The sequence below is a fragment of the Prionailurus viverrinus genome, chromosome D4 (genome assembly GCF_022837055.1).
Source record: "Prionailurus viverrinus isolate Anna chromosome D4, UM_Priviv_1.0, whole genome shotgun sequence".
In the NCBI taxonomy this organism is placed as follows: Eukaryota; Metazoa; Chordata; class Mammalia; order Carnivora; family Felidae; genus Prionailurus; species Prionailurus viverrinus.
In genome coordinates, this window is record NC_062573.1 from 9076364 (window position 1) to 9096756 (window position 20393).

The 20393-nt window shown below is 46.1% G+C and overlaps 1 protein-coding gene across 1 annotated transcript in view; it reads left to right on the top strand.

The window, feature by feature from the left end:
• The window catches only part of BRINP1 (BMP/retinoic acid inducible neural specific 1), a 175495-nt gene that overhangs the window by 36103 nt on the left and 118999 nt on the right, over positions 1-20393 (top strand). The window contains exon 2 of the mRNA XM_047830438.1: positions 13266-13533. Within this exon, the coding sequence (XP_047686394.1) occupies positions 13316-13533 (218 nt within the window). The 5' untranslated portion in view covers positions 13266-13315. The remainder of the gene's footprint in view (positions 1-13265; positions 13534-20393) is intronic.

Here is a 20393-nt window from a genome sequence, read left to right on the forward strand (position 1 = left end):
TAAGGGAAAGGGGAACAGACCCCGCGGCTTCAGGAGAACAGCTGGAAAAGTCTATGAGAAAGAACCTGGTTACGGAGAGGGGTGACGACTTGGGGCCAGCCATCGAGCACATCTATCCCATTGGTGGTCGTCGTAGATGTCAACTGAAGTAATGTTTGTATAGTTCTTGACACAGCTCCTCTTGTACACTAAATGTTCATAAGTTATTTTCATCACAATCATTAGGGTAGCCAGGACTCAAGAATGGCGGCTGGAAGGATTAAATCGAGAGTTTCCAAACCCAGCAACATAGCTAGGATCCGCACAGAGAGGTGGTGAAGCTTTCTTGAAATCACACGGAAGGAGCTAGTTGAGCCCTTCCAAATCGATGCGATGATTTTAATTCGAGATTTGATGGACAGTAGGAAGAACCCTGGTTATGGCTCAGGGTGCTACTTGACTTTTCAACAATAGTGAGGCATTTCCTGGAGTTAATCAATGGTCTCAAATAACCCTGCCCATCTCCCTGTCCTGCCAGGACAGTGGACCTTACATGTATGTCGTATTAACCTCAAACACCTACTAAAAATGTACACGTGTGCTGAGAAATGGCTGTTCTCTGGTAGGGCCTTATGTATTGCTAGCAATAGAAAAAACCAAACTTATACTGGATTCAGGTTAAAAAAAAAAGAAAGCAAAACAAAATACCCCGCTAGCTGTGAGACCATGGGTAAATTACTGAACCTTTCTGGCCTCTGTTTCCTTTCCCATGACATGGGAATAATAATCAGACCTTCTTCAGAGGCATATTTTGAGGACTAAGTGAATTACATAGGGCTTGTGAAGATATTTCACTGGTGTTTTCTTGCTGAAGGTTAATTTTCTCATCTCTGGAATGAGAGGTTAAATCTCTGCCCTCTATCTGTGAAAAGTGGCTCTGAGATCAAGCGAGAGCCCGATCCCTTTACAACACAAAGTTATGCAGGAATTCAAGGATGGATGATTAGTGTCTTAAGAGGAGTCAGGGAGAACGTGTACAGTCTCCAAACTGACCACGTTTTTTCAATCAGTGATTGCCCACCCAGCACTTACTTAAACTCTCAGATGTGTGTCCCCCTGATGTCTTCCTTGGGTATCATGATTGTCATGGGCAAGCAGCAGGTGTAACTGTAACAGTCCTTTTGGTCCATCATTTAAAAAGCACCACAGGATGCAGTATTACTGGGCAATCAAAAAGAATGAAATCTTGCCATTTGCAACTGCGTGGATGGAACCGGAGGGTATTAGGCTAAGCGAAATTAGCCAGAGAAAGACAAATATCGTATGACTTCCGTCATATGAGGACTTTAAGAGACAAAACAGATGAACATAAGGGAAGGGAAGCAAAAATCATATAAAAAACAGGGAGGAGGAGAAAACATAAGAGACTCTTAAATATAGAGAGCAAACAGAGGGTTACCGGAGGGCTGGTGGGAGGGGGGATGGGTTAAAGGGGGAAGGGGTCTTAAGGAATCTACTCCTGAAATCATTGTTGCCCTATATGCTAACTCACTTGGATGTAAATTTTAAAAATAAATTAAATTAAAAATAATAAATAAATAAATAAATAAATAAATAAATAAATAAAATGTTATGGTTGCATCTACAAAAAAGAAAGAAAGAAGGGAAGAAAGAAAGAAAGAAAGAAAGAAAGAAAGAAAACACTGTAGGAAGGAATGACGCCATTGCATGAGAAATAACAGAGCCAAAGGAGCTTCTATCCAAATGGAGCCAGCAGGAAACTTTCAGTTGTTTTCATTAGTGACCTGATGGAAACATCAAGCCAAGGGTCAGAGCTTTTGATGAGTAAATGTTGAAATTTAGGTGCAGATGGAAACTTAAGTGTTTTATTTATTTGCTCCACTGAATATTAAGAATGGATGAGCCACAGGGAAGAATTCAGAGCGATTAACTCAGCAGAACACTGTTTATTTATTGAACAATTATATTTTGAGCATCTGTGTAGTACCAGTTCCCATCTTTGGCATTGCTTTCTAGCGCCAGAATCTTCCATGTGCCTCTGTAGGGCCAGCAGCCTTTTCTCACTCATCTCGGTGTCCCCCGCAGTATCTGGTTGAGTGGTTTGCACCCAGTAGGTGGGTTTGCATGATTCCACACCTTTTGCTCACACTGGTCCTACTACCTGAAATGCCTTCTATCCAGTCCCTTTGTCCCCCTTCAGCTGGACAATCACTACTTGAACCATGAGAGCCCCAGTAAAATCTCAGCTCCCCTGAGAAGTTGTCTTCAACGGGCTGTGCGTGAGTTACTCTTTATTTGTTCCAGCAACACATCGTTCGGGACTTTGATCAAACTCAGTCCGTTGTTTTGCGATTTGGAGTGTACGTATTTCTCTCTCTCACCAGCTTCATGGCTCCCTAAGGCCACAGAAACTTTCTTCTTTTTTGATGCCCTAGTGGCTGGAACCGAGTCTGCTACTCTATCCCCATAGCAGGACCCCATGCCGTTCTCTCAATCAGTACTAATTTCTTTTCTTTCTCCTATTTTTCTTTTTTTCCTTAATTCTATATCTGGCCTCTGAGTTTATAAATATCCTCATCCTATGAAGAAAAAACAGAATCCTACATTGACTGTTCACATCCCTCTCTGGTGGAGAGGAAAGGAGCCTTGACTCCTGATTTTTTGATCTTTCCTTCTTTGCCAAGTACTCTCCACTCTCCGCCTCTATGTGTTCATGTCACATTCAGGCCTTAATCTCTTTCAATGAATATTCAGCTCCCATTGAAGCATTGAAAACCGTCACCGCCTCTGTATTCTTAATTCCAATAGGGGTCTTGAGCCCTTATCTTGTTCAACTGCTCATCCTGTAGCTTTTTGAAACTTGAGACCCTTCTCTTAAATATTTCTGCTCCTTTGGCTTTGTGGACATTATTCTCTGATAATTCTTGTTCTTCCCCTCCTCCTATAATCTACTTTATGGGATTCTTTTCTTCTTCTTCGTTCCTAAATAGGAGCATTGCTCTGTGTGTGTTTCCCACCACTCTTGTCTCACACGTATTCACTGGGAATTCTCACCCACTTCCAGAGCTCTAACCATCACTATTCATACTGACCTACAAATTTCTACTCTTAGCCCTGGCCTCTCTGATGATTTGGAGTCGAGGATTCTATAGCCTACTGGAAATTCTGACTCGAATGTTCAAAAGACACCTCAAACTCAACAGATTCAACAGGGTATTTGCCCCCATCCATGGACATTTCTTTTTCATTATTCTTTATCATCATGCATGATATCATCATCAGTCTAATCATCCAACCAGACTTAGGAGACATCGTAGACATCTTTCTTTCTCCACCCCACCTGCCCAGTCATCAAATCTTGCTAATTTTGTCCCCCCATTTTTTAAAAACTGTCAAATAGAAGGAATCTTTTTCAGACCATCGCTAGCCTAGGCAACTGTGTTGGCCTCCTCAATTTTGTCCGTGTCTCTTCCTAAATCTATTCACTGCCCCTACATTTGGAGTAATCCATCTAAAATGAAACTCTAACACAAAATGCTTCTGTTTAAAAGCCTTCAGAGGTTCCCTGTGGTCCCACAGGTCTAATCCTAGACCTTGATTTGTGAAGTTGATTCATTGAATAAATGCTGAGTTAGTGCCTTAGCATATGATTGGTTCCAGATCCTGGGTATACATGGGGGTGACGGGGAAGAATTTATGTCTTTAAGAAACTGCCAGTCATGTGAAAAGCTATGATTATGAAGCATGTGACCCCATTTAGCTCCTTTGCTTCATTTCCTGCCATTCTCTGCTTCAAAATTGCCACTGCAGTAGCTTTGAAATGTTTTAGATCTTATATCCACACCACACGCCTTCATTCCTTTGTATGTTTCTCTCCTGGCTTGAAGTGTAGACCCCAGATGTGTCACCTCACGAATGTCTCTTGATCTCCTAAGGCTTGCTTAGATGTCCTCTCCAGGGAACATTCCTTGGACACCCCTTCTTGGGGGTCCAGACTCCACAGAATGTGGGGTATACCCTGACTTTGCCCTATGCCATTGTACCCAAAATATTACCTGTTTCTTTGTCTATCTCCTACTGTGGACTGTGAGACCTAATTAAAATTGTAGGGATACTCAACAAATACTTATTGAATGTTACCAAACTGGCCCAGAAAAGACCTTCCAAAAATGTTAATTTCACATTCCTTTTTGAAAGATCTCCTGCAGAGACTGCTGATAATTTTGAGGGAACACTTAAAAGGCAGTTGCCTTGAATTTAGATCTTCATATCCTAAATGTGACTCCAGATGAAATCTTTATGGAGGAAGGATACTATACGTACTTATATTGTTAATTACAAACAAAAAAAAAGCATTTCAAAAATGACACAAATAATGAGCCCACATATTTCAGTTTTTTCTCAGATTGCCATGGTCGTCCCTAGATTTCACTTTTCTAGAAGTTTCACGCCTCAACTTATCAGCTATTCTTTTTGTTAACGTCTTCACAGTTAATTTGTGGTTGTTGATGGTTGTCAAAACAAGAAAACTCCAACTTAAGGATGATGTAGTTTCTTAGTTTGGTGTGTTAAAGCACTGAGTCATAAAATTTAGTTAGATTTGGCTTGGATTGAAGTTTAATTCTGTCATTTTAAAATAATGTGACATTGGAAAAAGAATGACTTTTTTTTAGAAGAGTCTCCGTTTTATTAGATACAAAATAGAAATACAGGAAAACCTTGGTTTGTGAGCTTAATTTGTTCTAGCAACATGCTTGTAATCCAAAGCATTTGTCAAAGCAAATTTCCCCATAAGAAATCATGGAAACTCAGAGGATTCATTCCACAACCCAAAAATACTCATATAAAAATGACTGCAGGGATGCCTGGGTGGCTCAGTCGGTTAAGCGTCCAACTTCAGCTCAGGTCATGATCTCGCGGCTTGTGAGTTCGAGCCCCGCATTGGGCTCTGTGCTGCTGGCCCAGAGCCTGGAGCCTGCTTCAGATTCTGTGTCTCCCCCTTTCTCTGCCCCTCCCCTGCTCATGCTCTGTGTCTCTCTGTCTCTCAATAATAATAAACGTTAAAAAAAAACATTTTAAAATGATTGCAATGCTATAATAGAATACAAAATAATAAAGAAAACACAAAATATAAAGAAAACTAAACAAGTTAACCTGCACTTACCTTTTTGCACACCTTCGTGGCATGTTTTTTTTTTCAAGTTATGTCCCACGTTGTTTCTGCTCACTCTTCCTCACACACAGTTTTAGTTCGGTATTGAACGTGTCCAGGTCAGTATATTACAACAAATAAATCACATTTTATTTAAGGGGAGACGTCGCTCTTTCCCCAGACTGTCCTGTCTTTCCCTGGCTTATGACTGCGCTGTATCTCCTCCATCTTGCTGACCTTGATCACAACTTCTTTTGGATACAAGGTTGGGTCAAGAACGGACAGATAAAAAGAAAGCAAGTCTTCCTCGACGAGTACCTTTGCAAAGACTTAGTGTCAGTGCTTCTGACAGGGTGAGTGCTAATGTTTTTTCCGTGCGGCCTTTTGGGGGCACATCTGGAGCATCCCTTCTTCTCTGGGCTCTCTTACTTGTGATTCTCGATGAAGAAAAATGCATCTCTTTTCAGCTCCTTACTGACCAGTAGGGGACCCTTGGTAAATGGCTGGGAGAGTCCAGTTTCCTTTCACCCGAGATCCCCTTTCCCTCCAGGTGGGATCTGGGGCAACCCCTCTTCCTGAGGCTTTCTTTTGCACGTGGCTCACCTCTGCGCCACGGGGAGCACGTGTTGCACGTGAGCGAGGCAGTCGCTCTCCAAACTGCAACCCCTACCCCTTCACCGGGTTTCAGCCTATCTTTCTTTAAGATTCTTTTTTTAGATGTCTCCGGTGTGAGTCAGACGCCAATCAGCCGTACCCCCCCAGGCTCCCGGGAACATTGATCCTGTTCTTTGAGCGATCGTGTTGAAGTGTGAGGTGAATGGCTACTACCCGTCTCTTCCCCTGTTTGGGGGTGGGCAGGAGCACTCCCAACACTGCCAGGTCTCACTCAAGCACCACTCCTGATCCCAGCATGCCGCCATGTGGGTGAGCGGTCAAGAATCTCAGAAGGTGTAGTTTGGCTACCTTTTTTTTTAGGACCTGTATAGTGGGCGTATCCCTCTCTTTAGAATATAGTCTCTATTGTCTGGGGCTCCAGCTGAAGCTGAGGCCCAAAAAGCTGCATTTGAAATCCCATTTCATCCTTATCTGATCCCTAAGAGATGCTGATCCTCCCGGTGTTGCCCACGTTTTACAGATGGGGACACTGAGGCACAGGGCAGGAGGTTATTGCGTGTTCACGGTCCCTCGGCTCTGTGGGTGGCGATCTGGTGAGAAGTCTCATCCAGAGATCCAGGTTTAGAAGTTGAAGCCTGGGGGCTCCTGGGTGGCTCCGTCGGTTTAGCATCCAACTTGGCTCAGGTCAGGATCCCACGGTCTGTGGGTTCGAGCCCCGCGTTAGGCTCTGTGCGGACAGCTCGGAGCCTGGAGCCTGCTTCGGATTCTGTGTCTCCCTCTCTCTCTCTCCCGCTCCCTTGCTCACACTGTCTCTGTGGCTCTCTCAAAAATACATAAACATTAAAAAAAATAAAAAAGTTGAAATCTGAATGAGGTTATCAGGTTGACCTAGGGTTAGCAGGCAAACACTGCGGGTGACCTCAGGTCCTCAGGGGGCTCGAGGATGGAGGCTTAGGGGGTTGGGGCTGCTCCCTTCTCCTCTCTGGCCCAGAATGCGGGCGTGGCCCAGCAGTCCAGCGGAGGGCTCTGGAGGAGGAGCTTGGTGACCCTCCTCTCCTGGGAGACCCTTGTCTGTCTCTTTGTCCTGCCTGTGCTCCTCGGATGTAAATAATTTACGCTGGCAACGATTAGAGAGTGTGCTCTGTGTGGGATGAACCCGGTTCCCTTAATAACACTGCAGGCTTATATATAGCACAGTTCAGCCAAGGGCCCACGTGCTCTCCAGGCCACAGCCCGCATCAGCTGCCCCACATCCACCGGGGCACCCAGCGGGAGCGGGCCTGTGACTCACGCAAGGTCACGGGAGGTCAAGGGCAGTGCTCGGAATAGAACCAGCCTCTTCTTTCACAGGCTCTAAACCCCAGTGGCCGGAAGTTCCCTTCATGAATATTGGAAAAAAACATCAGTCCTCCAAATCATGGTAGTAGATATCCAGGGCTGTCTCTAGTAAATGAGGATTGGAGGTTTAGTCCTTGAACACGGGAGTTTTTACTTGTAATGTATTTATTGTCTCTTTTTTTTTTTAATTTTTTTTTAACATTTTATTTATTTTTGAGACAGGGAGAGACAGAGCATGAACAGGGGAGGGCCAGAGAGAGAGGAAGACACAGAATCTGAAACAGGCTCCAGGCTCTGAGCTGTCAGCACAGAGCCCGACGCGGGGCTTGAACTCACGGACCGCGAGATCATGACCTGAGCCGAAGTCAGCCGCTTAACCGACTGAGCCACCCAGGCGCCCCTATTGTCTGTTTCTTTAGTGATTTTGGCAGGGGAGGCAAGTGCACTGTGGCTCAGCCAGTGGTAGGACAGAGAGTCAAGTGGATTCTCCAGATGTTGATAAAAACAGGGGGATTGATGAATGACCCTCCTGGGCAGCGTCGTAGAGCCGAAAAGGCTCATTTTAGCCCCGCACCATCCAATAAAAGTCCAGCACCATCCGTGTGTGTAGTTTTAAAGTTTTAGCAGCCAGGGGCCCGTGGGTGGCTCAGTCAGTTAGGCGTCCGACTTCGGCTCAGGTCCTGAGTTCATGGTTCAGGAGCTTGAGCCCCACATCGGGCTCTGTGCTGACAGCCCGGAGCCTGGAACCAGCTTCGGATTCTGTGTGTCTCTCTCTCTCTGCCCCTCTCCTGCTCATGCTCTGTCTCACTTTATCTCTCAAAAAGGACTAAGTGTTAAAAGAAATTAAAGTTTTGGCAGCCACACTCAAACGATGAAAAAGAAACAGGTGAAAAAAATTTAAAGAATACATTTTAATAACCCAGCCCGGCCAAAATAGTACTATTTCAACATGTAACCAATATAAATATTAGTGAGATATCATACCACATTCTTTTATTCCTGCTGGGTCTTGAAATCCGGCGGGTGTGTATTTCATACTAACAGCACATCTCGATTTGGGCTAGCAATCTGGATTTCAAATGCTTCCCAGCCACGTGCGGTCAGTGGCTCCCAAATCGGACGACGAGGCCTGCAGTTCCAGCTGTGCCCTTTGCCAGCTTTGTGGTGCTGAGCCACCTCCCTAACTTTCCCAAACCTCAGGTTCCCCGCCCTCCGTGTGTAACGTGGAGACCATAAGTTGTTACTGTATTGCCACGAGGTCACGTGTGGAAAGCGGCTCTGTGGTTTCTAGGACATAGTAAATGCTCAATTAATACTCGGTTCCTCCCGCAGCTACACTGCAGGAGACTGAACGACGGGTTGGCCTCTGACTACTCCCTCTCTCCTCCCTTCCATGGACATTTCTTTTTCTCTGAGCCATCTGCACCCCTCACCCCTTCCCTTCCGTCAGGTGTCGGCTCAAAAACCGCTTTCCCGGAGGAGCTTTTCCTGAACACCACGTGTTTCGGGGAACAGCCTCGCTCCCAGTCCCCTTTATCTGCTTTGATTTTCTTTAGAGGCCTGCTCACCATCGCACATAGAGGTTCTGCCTCTGTGTTCACTCGTCCCAGCCCAGCGGAGAATACGTCCCCTGAGGGCCCTCGCTGGTGCTCTGCTCCTTTCATTTGATTTCCAGCTAAATATGTTAATGGATGAGTGAACGAATTCTTGAACATCTATAGTTCTTTGCTCTTAGTATACGTATAGCACGGAATTGGGATCCGCAGTTCTTTCTTGGTGAGGGCAGGGGGGAGAGGGAGAGAGAGAGACACCCACACCCACGCGCACGCACACACATGCGCGCGCGCACACACACACACACACACAGATAAAACCTCATAGGACGTGTTCTCACCGAAGTCCCTGCCACCCTGTGTGCTAACATGGACACGAGCCCCTCACTCTGCCCTCTCCTACCCCCCTACCCCCCCAAGGCTTGTTTGATGCTACTTGTTCTGCTAGAATCTCCTTTTCTCTGTCTCTGCTTAATAAAACCTTACGTGTGGGGCCCCCGAGTGGCTCAGTCGATTAAGCTTCCGACTTCAGCTGAGGTCATGATCTCCTGGTTCATGAGTTCAAGCCTCACATTGGGCTCTCTGCTGTTGGCACAGAGCCTGCTTCAGGTCCTCTGTCCCCCTCTCTCCCTGCCTCTCTTTCTCTCTCTCTCTCAATAAATAAACTTAAAAAAATAAAACAAAACAAAACAAAACCCCAAAACCTTACATGCTATTTAAGGACCTGCTCAAATACCGCCTGTTCTGTAGGATCCTTCCAAATCACTGTGTTGGAAACAATGCCTGTACATCTATGTCTCCACCGAATATTTTTTGTTTGTTGTAGTTTTCATGACAGCCTATTTTATATTAAAATTCCTCTTGCGTGGGTATGATACCACCTCCCTTCATATGTTGAATCCCTAGAGGGTAGGACCTAATTTCAGCTGATGTGTGGTAAGGCTGGGGGATGTCGTGGAAACTATAAAGACTTTATACAAGGATATACATGGCTTAGGATCTTGAATCTAACACTCAGAAGTTGTGAACTTAGGAGTCATCCAATGTCTCCAAGCCGCAAGGTTATCATCTGTTAAATGGGCAGTTGTACACATCTCATGAAAAAACCTTTATTAACATCTAGCCTGTACTGGGTACATTCACTGCCACCAAGGGTGCAGACTGCTTTAGACCCAAGTATACAGTAGATGCTCAATAAATATCAGTCACAGGCCCTACTATTATCTTGGGCCTCTAGTACAGTTGGTACTATTTGGGGTCTGTTCCCATGAGTCCTATCGTCTTCATGATATGACATGTCTGTTTCACACCTACTAGTCCTTACTCTTGCCCAGCAAAACATCCACTTCTCTTAACACGCACCTTTAGAAACTTTCATTTCCAGTTTTAGTGTTCTGTGGATTATTGTGATTTTCTGAGTCAACAGAGATGTGTCCAGACGTCTTCCACGAAGCACTCATCTCCACTTGCTGGGATGTAAATTGTCTCAGTGACATTTACCGTCCCAATGACAGAGAAGGCTCAAACACAGCCACATGCATGTGCTGCCCTGCCCAGACAGTATGACAGAATGACCCCCAGGAGCTGGAAGACAGGAGCCGGGTCGTGGTCCTGTGGAGAGTTGAGTCAGCCAGGGTTTAACTTTTGCCCAGTTGACATTTGGGTCCAATGTTCTTTGCTGTGCAGATGTTCTGTACATTACAGGATGTTTAGCAGCATCCCTGACCCTGCCCATTAGATGCCTGTGGCACCCCCCTCTTTCATGACACTCAGGACATCCCTTGGAGGGGCACCTGGGTGGCTCAGTCGGTTGAGTATTCAACTTCGACTCGGGTCATGATCTCATGGTTTGTGAGTTCGAGCCCTGCATGGGGCTCTGCACTGACAGTGTGGAGCCTGCTCCAGGTTCTCTCTCGCCCTCTTTCTCTGCCCCTCCCCCCTCACGCTTTCTCTCTTTCTCAAAATAAACAAATTTAAAAAACATAATATTTGTTAAAAAGAAAAGATGTCCTTCAGGGGGGGTAACATGGCTGCCACTTGGGAAACACTGGATTAGATGGGTCAGCTGTCAGCTAATTCTAGGACTATGGGCTAAGAGCTCACCCTCTTACACACACACACACACACACACACACACACAAGCTCTGCGGTTCCACGGATAGGCTCTTCCTCTTTTGAAAGCTGCAGCCCTCTGCATCCTGTTTCCTTGCAAATGGCTGGCAGCCAAGCACTCTGTCATGGGCCCTCGCCCCGCACCCACTCCCAGCGAAAGCCCTGGAGAAGGGCTGAATGCGATTTCGGTGTATTGCAGCGCCTCCTGCCGGCCGTGCCGAACAACCGCCTCCGCCCCCTGCTTGCGCTCAGGTGGACGGTTTTGGCCTCTGGAGCTGCCCCTGTTCTGCCCTCGACACGCACTGCTTTGTTCGACACGCACTGCTTTGTTCGAGGCGCTGAACAGCACTTGAGGCCACGGGTTCTGGCGGCCCCCGGCTCTGCTCCCGTGCCTCTGTCCTTTGCCCCCGACAGCTGGGGCTTGCAGCGCCGAGCAGGTTTTTGCAGCTTCTCGTAATAACAGGGTGCAGTTGGGCGCCAGAGGGCCGTGGCCGCCTGGGTAGGAAATTCACATCTCTTGTCTGTTTTTTTTTTTACTTTCTCTTTCTTAGCTTTACTTTCTTCCCATTTTCAGCCGGAAGCGTAGACGACGAAGATATCCCATCTCTTCATGTTTACGCATGGCATTACACCTGACAACATGTTTATGTCTTCACCGTTTTTAATTTTTTCGGGGTGGGGGGAGGGGCGGAGGGAGAGGGAGAGGGAGAATCCCAGGCAGGCTCCGTTCTCAGCACAGAGCCCAACGCGGGGCTCACTCACGACTGTGAGATCGTGACCTGGGCCGAAAGCAAGAGTCGGACACTCAACCGACCGAGCCACCCAGGTGTCTTGGCTGTTTTTAAATGGTAGGCCTAAAAATCTGAGCTCCGGAGAAGGGAGGTGATTGTCCTGCGTCACACAGCTCGCCCTGTGTAGAGACAGTCTTTTAAAGGTTCTGGCCAGTTACGAAGAGCAAAGCTGACCCAGGAACGAATAAATATAAGAAAAGATAACTAAGGACTGATGTACAGTTTCACAGAGTGAGCAGTGAGAACCGTGAGGAAGGAACAAACACTTTTAGAGAGAACGAAAGACCCGAAATGATCCCTGAGGACCCGACCTCAGCTGGCTACTGAAAAATAAATAGGACTTGGCGGGGCAGTGGAGACAGTATGCACAAAGACACCCCCCCCCCCACCAGGGAAGACATGGACACGATCAGTGTCAACATTCATCATTGTGACTATCCTTCTCATCATTGATGCCATTTATTGAGCACTTACTAAATGGCAAGCCCTGGCTGGGACACTTTACAGAAGTTATGTCACTCCGTTCTCACGCTAGGGGCTACTGTTAACCACATTTTGCCGACAGGGGAAGGAAGACACAGAGATATGAAATGACTTGCCTGAAATGATGCTGATTGTAACTGATGGAACCTGGGTTCAAATCTGCCTTTCAAATAATGAGCGAGATAAGCTCTTCTAGAATGAGTGGGGTTGGGGGCACAAGCACTGTGCTAAGCTGATAATTAGAAAATGATGATAAAGACGAGTGTCAAAAAGCTAAGCATGGCCTGTGGTCTCTCTTCTCTTCTCCCCATGAAGGGCCTCTGCCTCAGCTCTCCCTTAGTCTTAAACTTTTCTCCAACATGGCACCATTATGCTGTTATCAACACTCCCCCCCAAAAAAAGGGAGGTGGGCAAAACCCCACCTAATCTCTTCGCCTTTATTTTCCCGTCTGAACCTCAGGGAAGTTTGAGGCTCAGAATCCTCAACAGCGAAACCACTGGCCACGTGTCCTTGGGGTCAAGGAGACATTCCACTGAGAGGTGTAGAACTGGACTTTCAGGAGCTCCGTGAACGCTTGACCCGCAAGGTGTCCAGCCCCCAGAGCCGTGGTCACAGGCCATCCTCAGACTTTGGGCATTCCTCCGATGACGCAGAAGCCAAGCGTGTACTCGCGTAGGCGTCTGCGTGAGACGAGGGGAGAAAAGAGCTCCCGTTTGTGGAGTCTCGATCACAAGAGGCAGGTTGTCCGTGGAGCTGCTGGGTGGGACAGACGCCTGAGTTCTGCTGCCACATCCCTCACTGGCTGTATGAGACTCTGGTTCTGCCTTCGTCCGTTTCACTCGTCCTTCGAACACATACGCCTTGCATTCCTATGACGCGCCGAGTGCCACGGTGTAGGCATCGAAGCCCATCCTCTGTTTTGCCCTTGAGGCGGCTGCATCCCTAAGAGGCTAAGCATCTGTCCGTGTTCACACAATATGTGAACAGCGAAGCAGGAACGCGAGCCCAGATCTCCCCAGGTGCCGTGCTCTTAACCAGAAACATACTGGGTTTTGTAAACCTTGATACACTTTACTGTTATAATGTTATGAAGATGTTTTAACCACATTTTTTTTTCTTTCCCTGTGTCTTTCTCTTCCTTTTGTTTTATTTTCTCTCTCTCTTTCTCTCTCTCTCTCTCTCTCTTTTTTTTTTTTTTTTTTTTTACTCTTTCTCCTCAGGACTCCACAGAATGGAGCAAGAATGAGAGGAAAAAGGCCGGCAGAAAAGCATGAACTGGAGGTTTGTTGAGCTCCTCTACTTCCTGTTTGTATGGGGCCGTATCTCAGTGCAGCCCTCCCACCAGGAACCAGCTGGGACAGACCAACATGTCTCCAAGGAATTTGATTGGCTTATTTCAGACAGGGGGCCTTTCCACCACTCCAGGAGCTACCTATCCTTTGTGGAAAGACACCGTCAAGGATTTACAACCAGATATAAAATATACAGGTAAGATCTGGGTGAAGCTGGTCCCTGCCTTCCGCGCCTTTCATTCACAGGGTGCTTTCTGGCGTCCGGTGTTGGTAGGGCCTTGCCGCGTGGAGGACCGTCTGGGCCAAGGGATCGTGAGCCTTCAGCGGGTTGTTACTCGCCTTTTCACCTTGTTTTTGTACTTTGCACGAGAGATTGACAATGACAAGGAGAAGAGCAAATAGCTAACATTTATTGAGTGCTTACTGTGTGCCAAGCGTGGTGCTTTACTTTGTATACGCCATCTCATCTAAGGTTTCGTAATAGCCGTCGGAGGTAGATTGCATTTGTTCTCTCCACTGTATGCATGAAGTAACTGATCCTCAGCTGGGTGAAATTATTTGCCTAAAGTCACACAGTCAGTAAGTGATGGGATTGGGGTTCAAACCCCGTTTTATCGGTATCCATGGTCACAGAATTTGTAATCAACCGCGTCAGGTATAGGTGGTGTTGTTTGCAAATGCCACTGATGTACCCGTATCCTTCCCAAACATACTCACACATCTGGAAACAAGTAGGGACTGTCCACGGACAATGTTTTCTTGAGCAGGTCTGAAGTGGCTCTTGACTTTTTAGAATGCCATTCATCCAAAAAGGACTTAGCCCCAAGTTTTTTTTTCTCTTTGAAACCATCTGAGATTCTCCCCATTCCGGGCTTTCACCCTCTCTTTGATTCTTCCACACCTCTCTACACTACCATCTCTTTCGTTTCAAACCGTCTGAAATTAGAGAGTGCCTTTTTGTGTTTCTTTCTTCCCTAACTAGAAACTCTTGGAAGGCAGGACCTCCATGCAATTCATTTTTGGATCCGATCCCTTGAGTGATTTTTTTTTTTTTTTTTTTTGCTACGGTGCGTCAAAAGCGCACAATACGTGTTGTGTACTTAAATGAGTTGGAAAATGCCAAAAGCTCTCTAGAGGTATAATCTTTGTCTCAAGGTCAAGGAAGAAGGGGCACACCCTAACCCTCCTGGGCCAGTGAGAACAGGAGAGCTGGGGAACGCGGTGGAGGAAAAGGATGCTGACTGCATCAGGGAAGGCTTGCATTCAGGGCGTAAGTCTTTTCTTTGTATTTGGTATGAAAATAGACATGTCTCCCTTGCACATTTGGGGGCATTATGGATTAGGGATGTGAGATTCATGCAGCCTCTACCAGCTGTACCTGCCTGTGGCTTATGCTGAATATTCAAACCCTACTTTGGAAGTTGGCCCACTGGTGGCTGAGGTTCTGCAGCGGTTCCATCTATGAAAGAGTTCACAGATGAGCCTTGAAGGGTGCCAAGCAATCGGAGAGTTATTGGGGAGAGGTGCTCTGAGCTTGATGGGAAGCAAGACACAAAGGAGCGTGGAGACAGGGTGGGCAAGAAAAGGAGGAAGGAACACAAAAGTGAAAAATTAGGGGTATTTCCTCTTTAAAAAGAGAAGAATACCAGAATTTTAAAAACGTAATTATTGGGGTGCCCGGGTGGCTTAGTTGGTCGAGCTGCCGACTTCGGCTCAGGTCGCGATCTCACAGTTTGCGAGTTCGAGCCCTGCGTCGGGCTTTCTGCTGTCAGCGCAGAGCCTGCTTTGGATCGCCTGTATCCTTCTCTCTCAGTCTCTCTCTCTCTCTCTCTTAAATAAAAAATTAAATAAATAAATAGCAATGTAATTATTGATTCAGAAGCCCATTCCTGGGGACAACTATTCCTCAACTACCCAAGAACAATAGTTGTCTGCCTAATTTCAGAGTTGGATCCTTAACATAATTTCTGGCAGAATGCAGCCATTGCTATCTGTGAACATGCATGAACCAAACATGGGTGCTTCCCTGATTACTCAGCAGAATGCACCGGCATCTGAAATTCCTGGTGCTCGGAAAGATGGAGGCTGGAGATAAAGGATTGAGGGGAACGGAGCAAGTAGCGGAGATCTAGGAAACACACTCTTTGTGTTTTGTCAGACGATAACTCCTTGGTTTCACATGTGGCTTTTACTCCCACTTGAGCCTCCTGAAGCCACCTTCAAGTTGGATGACTGGGGTTCAAATTTCCGTTTTAAAGATCAGAAGGTGACTGACCTGAATAGAGTGATGTAGCTGAGAAATGACGGAGTCTGGGGTGGAAACAAAGTCTGATTATAAATCCATAACCACGCCAATGAATACGGCAGAACTAAAGGCATCCGTTCATTATTTACAAATGTTTCTTAGCGACTGCTGTATGCCTGGCTTGGTGCTAAACAATGGGGCTGTGTTGGCTTGAAGATGAGTAGTAATGATACAGTAGGAGGGCTATGCTTGAGTTTTCGACGGGAGCTATTCTGCATGTTAGATGATTAACATATGTTTGCGATTGCTGTTGAAATAACCTAGACTTCCGCGGATACCCTGAGTAGAACCATAGACACAAACGTTCGACAGTGGCAGCCTTTAATTGAGCACTTAGGATGTGCCATGAAAAGAGGCCATTCAGTTCTCACAGCATCCTCTGTCAGGTGAGCAGTGCCTTGGCATTTTGTAGGTAGGAAAGCCAGGACTTGGGGAGGCGGAGTGCATTGACCCACTCGGTGGGACCCATGGACACATTCCTTGTGGTAAGGAACAGGATCTGGGGTCCAAACACAGACCTGCCTGACCCCAAAGCCCTCCTTCCAGCCACTGTGCTGCACGGCTGCCCCTCCCCCAAGTCTGGTGCCCCAACGTCGAGTGTGTCAGAGTTCTGAAGGGACTCTTGCAAACATTTTTCCTCCCAACCGCTTTGTGAACCTTTGGGGTTGGTTTTTGAGATGCTAAGAAGTGAAAGTTGCTAGTGAGGTTGGGGGTCAGGACATTTGGATACTAACTCTAGCTTTCTGGGCATTGGTCTTGTGACATTAGTCAAGCTCCCTCCCCTTCTGGATCCTGCTTTCTTCATCTGTCAAATGGTAGCCTTGAAATACATCAGTGGTTTTCAACCTGTGCTCTTGGAAATCTTGAGGATCGATTAAAGAAGTCAAAAAAGCCACTTTAGTGTGGGAATATAGGCAAAGTGTGTGTGTGTGTGGGGGGGGGTGCTCAGGCAGGATCCACCCCCCCCCCCAGCTGTGCACAGTGCTTACACAAGAGAAGGTCTGACTCTGCTGTTTTTACGGTCTGATTTTACGTATCCTTTCCGTTGGATCCCACTGCTAAAGCGCAAAGTGTGCGGTCATCCAACAAGCTGATTTCTACCATGCTTTCTAGTTCTAAAATTAAGTATAAGATTTAACCAAGGTCACATGGTTAATTAAATGATGGAGTTCAACCCAGAAGTCAGGCCCCTGGTCATCTAGTTATTCCTTCCTTCCTCTATTTAATCTTCAAATAATTATTAAGTACCAGCAACAGGCCCAGCACTGTGTTTGGTGCAGATGATATAATGATGAGTACAATGAACATGGTCCCTGCTCTCATAGGAGAGACTGACATTGATTAAACATACACACACACACACACACACACACACACACACACAATAAGTGCTACAAAGGAAAAAAGAGCAGAGTAGGTATAACTGGGAGATCATTAATACTGTAAACATTGATCTGGAACCAGTTTCTTACATGCAAAGATTAGGTGGGGCTCCTATCATAATCTGCACGTGTACCCACATGCAAATGAGTACCCAGAGACATGGTGCCCATCCAGGCCAGGTTCAGATCAGAGCCAAAGCCAGCTAGGACATGCTCATCAGGATAATAGTCAATTGACACTTTGTCCTCATTGAGTGCTGCTTTGTGGAAACAGGAAACTGGTGATTTCCAATGTGCCTTCTTATGTGCTAATGTGAACATAGCATATTAGACAATGGACATTTGCATCATGAAAGAAAGGCTTTCTCTAAGAATGCGCCATATTGTCTTATGCTAGAGACCCAGCTTTATTGAGATGTCTAGTCTTCAAGCTTTGGCCAGTTCACCCCACCCTGAACCCATGGCGGGCCCCAGGATGATCTGGGAGCTTCAGAAAGAAAAAAAGTCTGAGAGGAGGTCTGCTCTCTGCACTTAAGTGGGGTAAGGCCATTTCTTTCCTTTCTTTCCTCATGCATATGCACACAGAGGCTGGTTTCAGCTCATAGAATCATGGTGGGGAGTCCGTGCCAATGGCAAGGATGGGAACCTTTCCCATTAAATCCCAGCAGAAGTCTTCTCTCACATTGTTTCACAAGCCAAGCAATAATATGTGTACAGGCAGTGGTTTGGGTGCACGAGGCACAAGCTCTGTCATGCGTAAGTCTCAGCTGACACATGGAGGGAAGGCTGGGCCATTTCCTGCCTGAACCTGCCAGCATCGTTGAACTTGAAGTCAGGGAACCTGGATGCTGGCCCACCTCTCCTGCCTCCTTCGTGCTTTTGGCCAAATAATGGACCTTTTGGAGCTTGTTTCTTCATCTGTAAAACAAGACTGTTAGCGAAGGTGATCTTCAAGGTCCTTGCCTTTTCTGAAATTCCATGATTCCATGAAATGATGTCCCCTGAGGATTTAGCCTGGGGTAGTGGAGAAGAGTGGACTTGGAGTCTGGAGAATTTGTTTATTTTTGAGCCACTTTCTAGCTTTCTTGTCCTGGGCCGAGGCATTCATGTGTATTCGCTCATTCATACATCGGTTGCTGTAAAATTTAGCTGTGGTCATAATGCCATGAGCTGTGCTAACGATTTAGTGATCCCGAAATGACCAAGAGAAAACAGTGAGGCGCACACCCTCACAAACACACACGCATGTGCACAACCTGTAGTGCCCGGCCCCTCCTCCACCAGACTTGGAGTTGAGGGTGGAAGGTAGAAGAAACATACAAGTCGATAAACAAACAGTTATCGTTCCATGGATAGGAATGGGTAAGGAACGGCTCAGATCCTCAATTTTCTCCTCTGTAGAAAGGGATAATGATGTCTGGCCGACCTAGTAGGTCAAATGAGGTAAAGTTTGTGTAGGAGTGCTTTATGAAATTTAAATGTTCTTCTATCTACAAAATTTTTTTTTTCATTAAGGCTCTAAGTCATCATTCTAAAAAGAAATCATTGATTTTCACTTTCTGCTAAGCCCATACATATATTAGTCATTAAATACTCACAGCCCTTCTGGGAGGGAAATACTATTATTGTCCATATTATGAATGAGAATACTAAGGCACCAAGAGGGTAAGCAAATTGTCCAGGGTCACACATCTGGAATGTGGCACAGCTGGGAGTCAGAAGCGGGCCTCTGAGACCCCACAAGAGCCCTTACCTTATGCTGTCATGACTCTCTCTGGTTTTTAGTTACCTGGTTCACCATCAAATACTGAGAAACTCCTTTTGCCAGTGGGCAAATTGCAACCTCTTTGAGGCTCAGTTTTCTCATTTGTAATATGGGGCTAATATTAAATGCCTTGTGTGCTTGTGGTAAGAAGTAACTTTGATATCAAACGTGTAGAGCTTGGGGCGCCTGGGTGGCTTGGTAGGTTAAGCATCCGACTTCGGCTGACGTCATGATCTCACACTCCATAAGTTCGAGCCCCGCGTCGGGCTCTGTGCTGACAGCTCAGAGCCTGGAGCCTGTTTCAGATTCTGTGTCTCCCTCTCTCTCTGCCCCTCCCCTGTTCATGCTCTGTCTCTCTCTGTCTCAAAAATAAATAAACGTTAAAAAAAAAAAACATGTAGAGCTTGAAATTTTGCAGGACCTGTATAAATTCGACTTGACCCCTTTACCTCAGAGGGCCGACTGCATTGCTAAAAATTATTTATTTTGTTCTCGAGACGATTTAGAAGTCAGTCTGCTCTGAAAAAGCTCCGTTTGCTCCAAAGATGTTTCCTGCCTTTTTGGATTTTATTTTCTGTTTATTTTTTTCCCTGACTTTGCAATCATCAGTAATGGGAAAATGTAGCAATTATTTCAGGGGCATACTTAATAGAAAAATTATAGAACCCTTTGTACACTTGGTTCTGGAGAGTCAGGGCGGAGGGGAGATACTGACAATGGCAGGCACTATGCCGCAAGAGGTGCTTTCAGATTGAGTGGTTTTCCCTGCAGGTTGCTGAGCAAGTGATTTGTGGCTTATGGTGCACCTTCCTTTGAGCCCAAAATAAGTACCTAAAAGTTGAATGTAAATCGAATCCTGGGAAACCAAGTCTGATTGCCTAACCGTCTTGCATAGTTATTTCAGACGTGCATGAATCTCAGTTCTAATCTGATATCCTAATGGTTCCCTGACGTATTTCACAAAAATATCTATAGGAGGTTTTGCGGTAAAGCTACTTGGCTGAATGAATGGGGCTGAGGCTAGGTGGACGGTCTCCCTCAGATGAATGAGATGCGGTCCTTATCCAGAAATCATTCAAGAGTATCTGTTGGGTACCTAGGTATGCCAGATGCTGTGCACTGGCGAACGGATAAAGTACAAGGTAGAGTGATCCCTGCCTTCTAGGAGCTTACAGACAAGCGGTGGCGAGGGAGAGGTCTGCCACTGCACCACTCAGGATGCTTGTGGCTGAACTTGAAAGGAAACCAGCAGCCTCTGGATTCCAGACAGGATCTTAGTATCCCATGGTGCCAGTGTTAGATTTCTATTAGCATAGGGAAATTGAGTCTAAATCAGCATTTCTTAAAGTAGATTATATAGAACTCCAGCTCAACGCGATGTTAAAAGGTGTTTTTTGGAACGGCAACAAAAAAGATCCCACAGTCAAATAAATGATAACAATGATGGCAAGTTCATTGCTAGCATTGAAAGCTTACCAAGGGTCCAGTATGAACACACCGACTATAAATGAGTCCGACTGATTGATCCTTCCAGTCATTCTGTGCACTAGGTATTGTCATCATCTCTGTTTACATAACTTCTCCAAGGAAAGAGAGCTAATTTC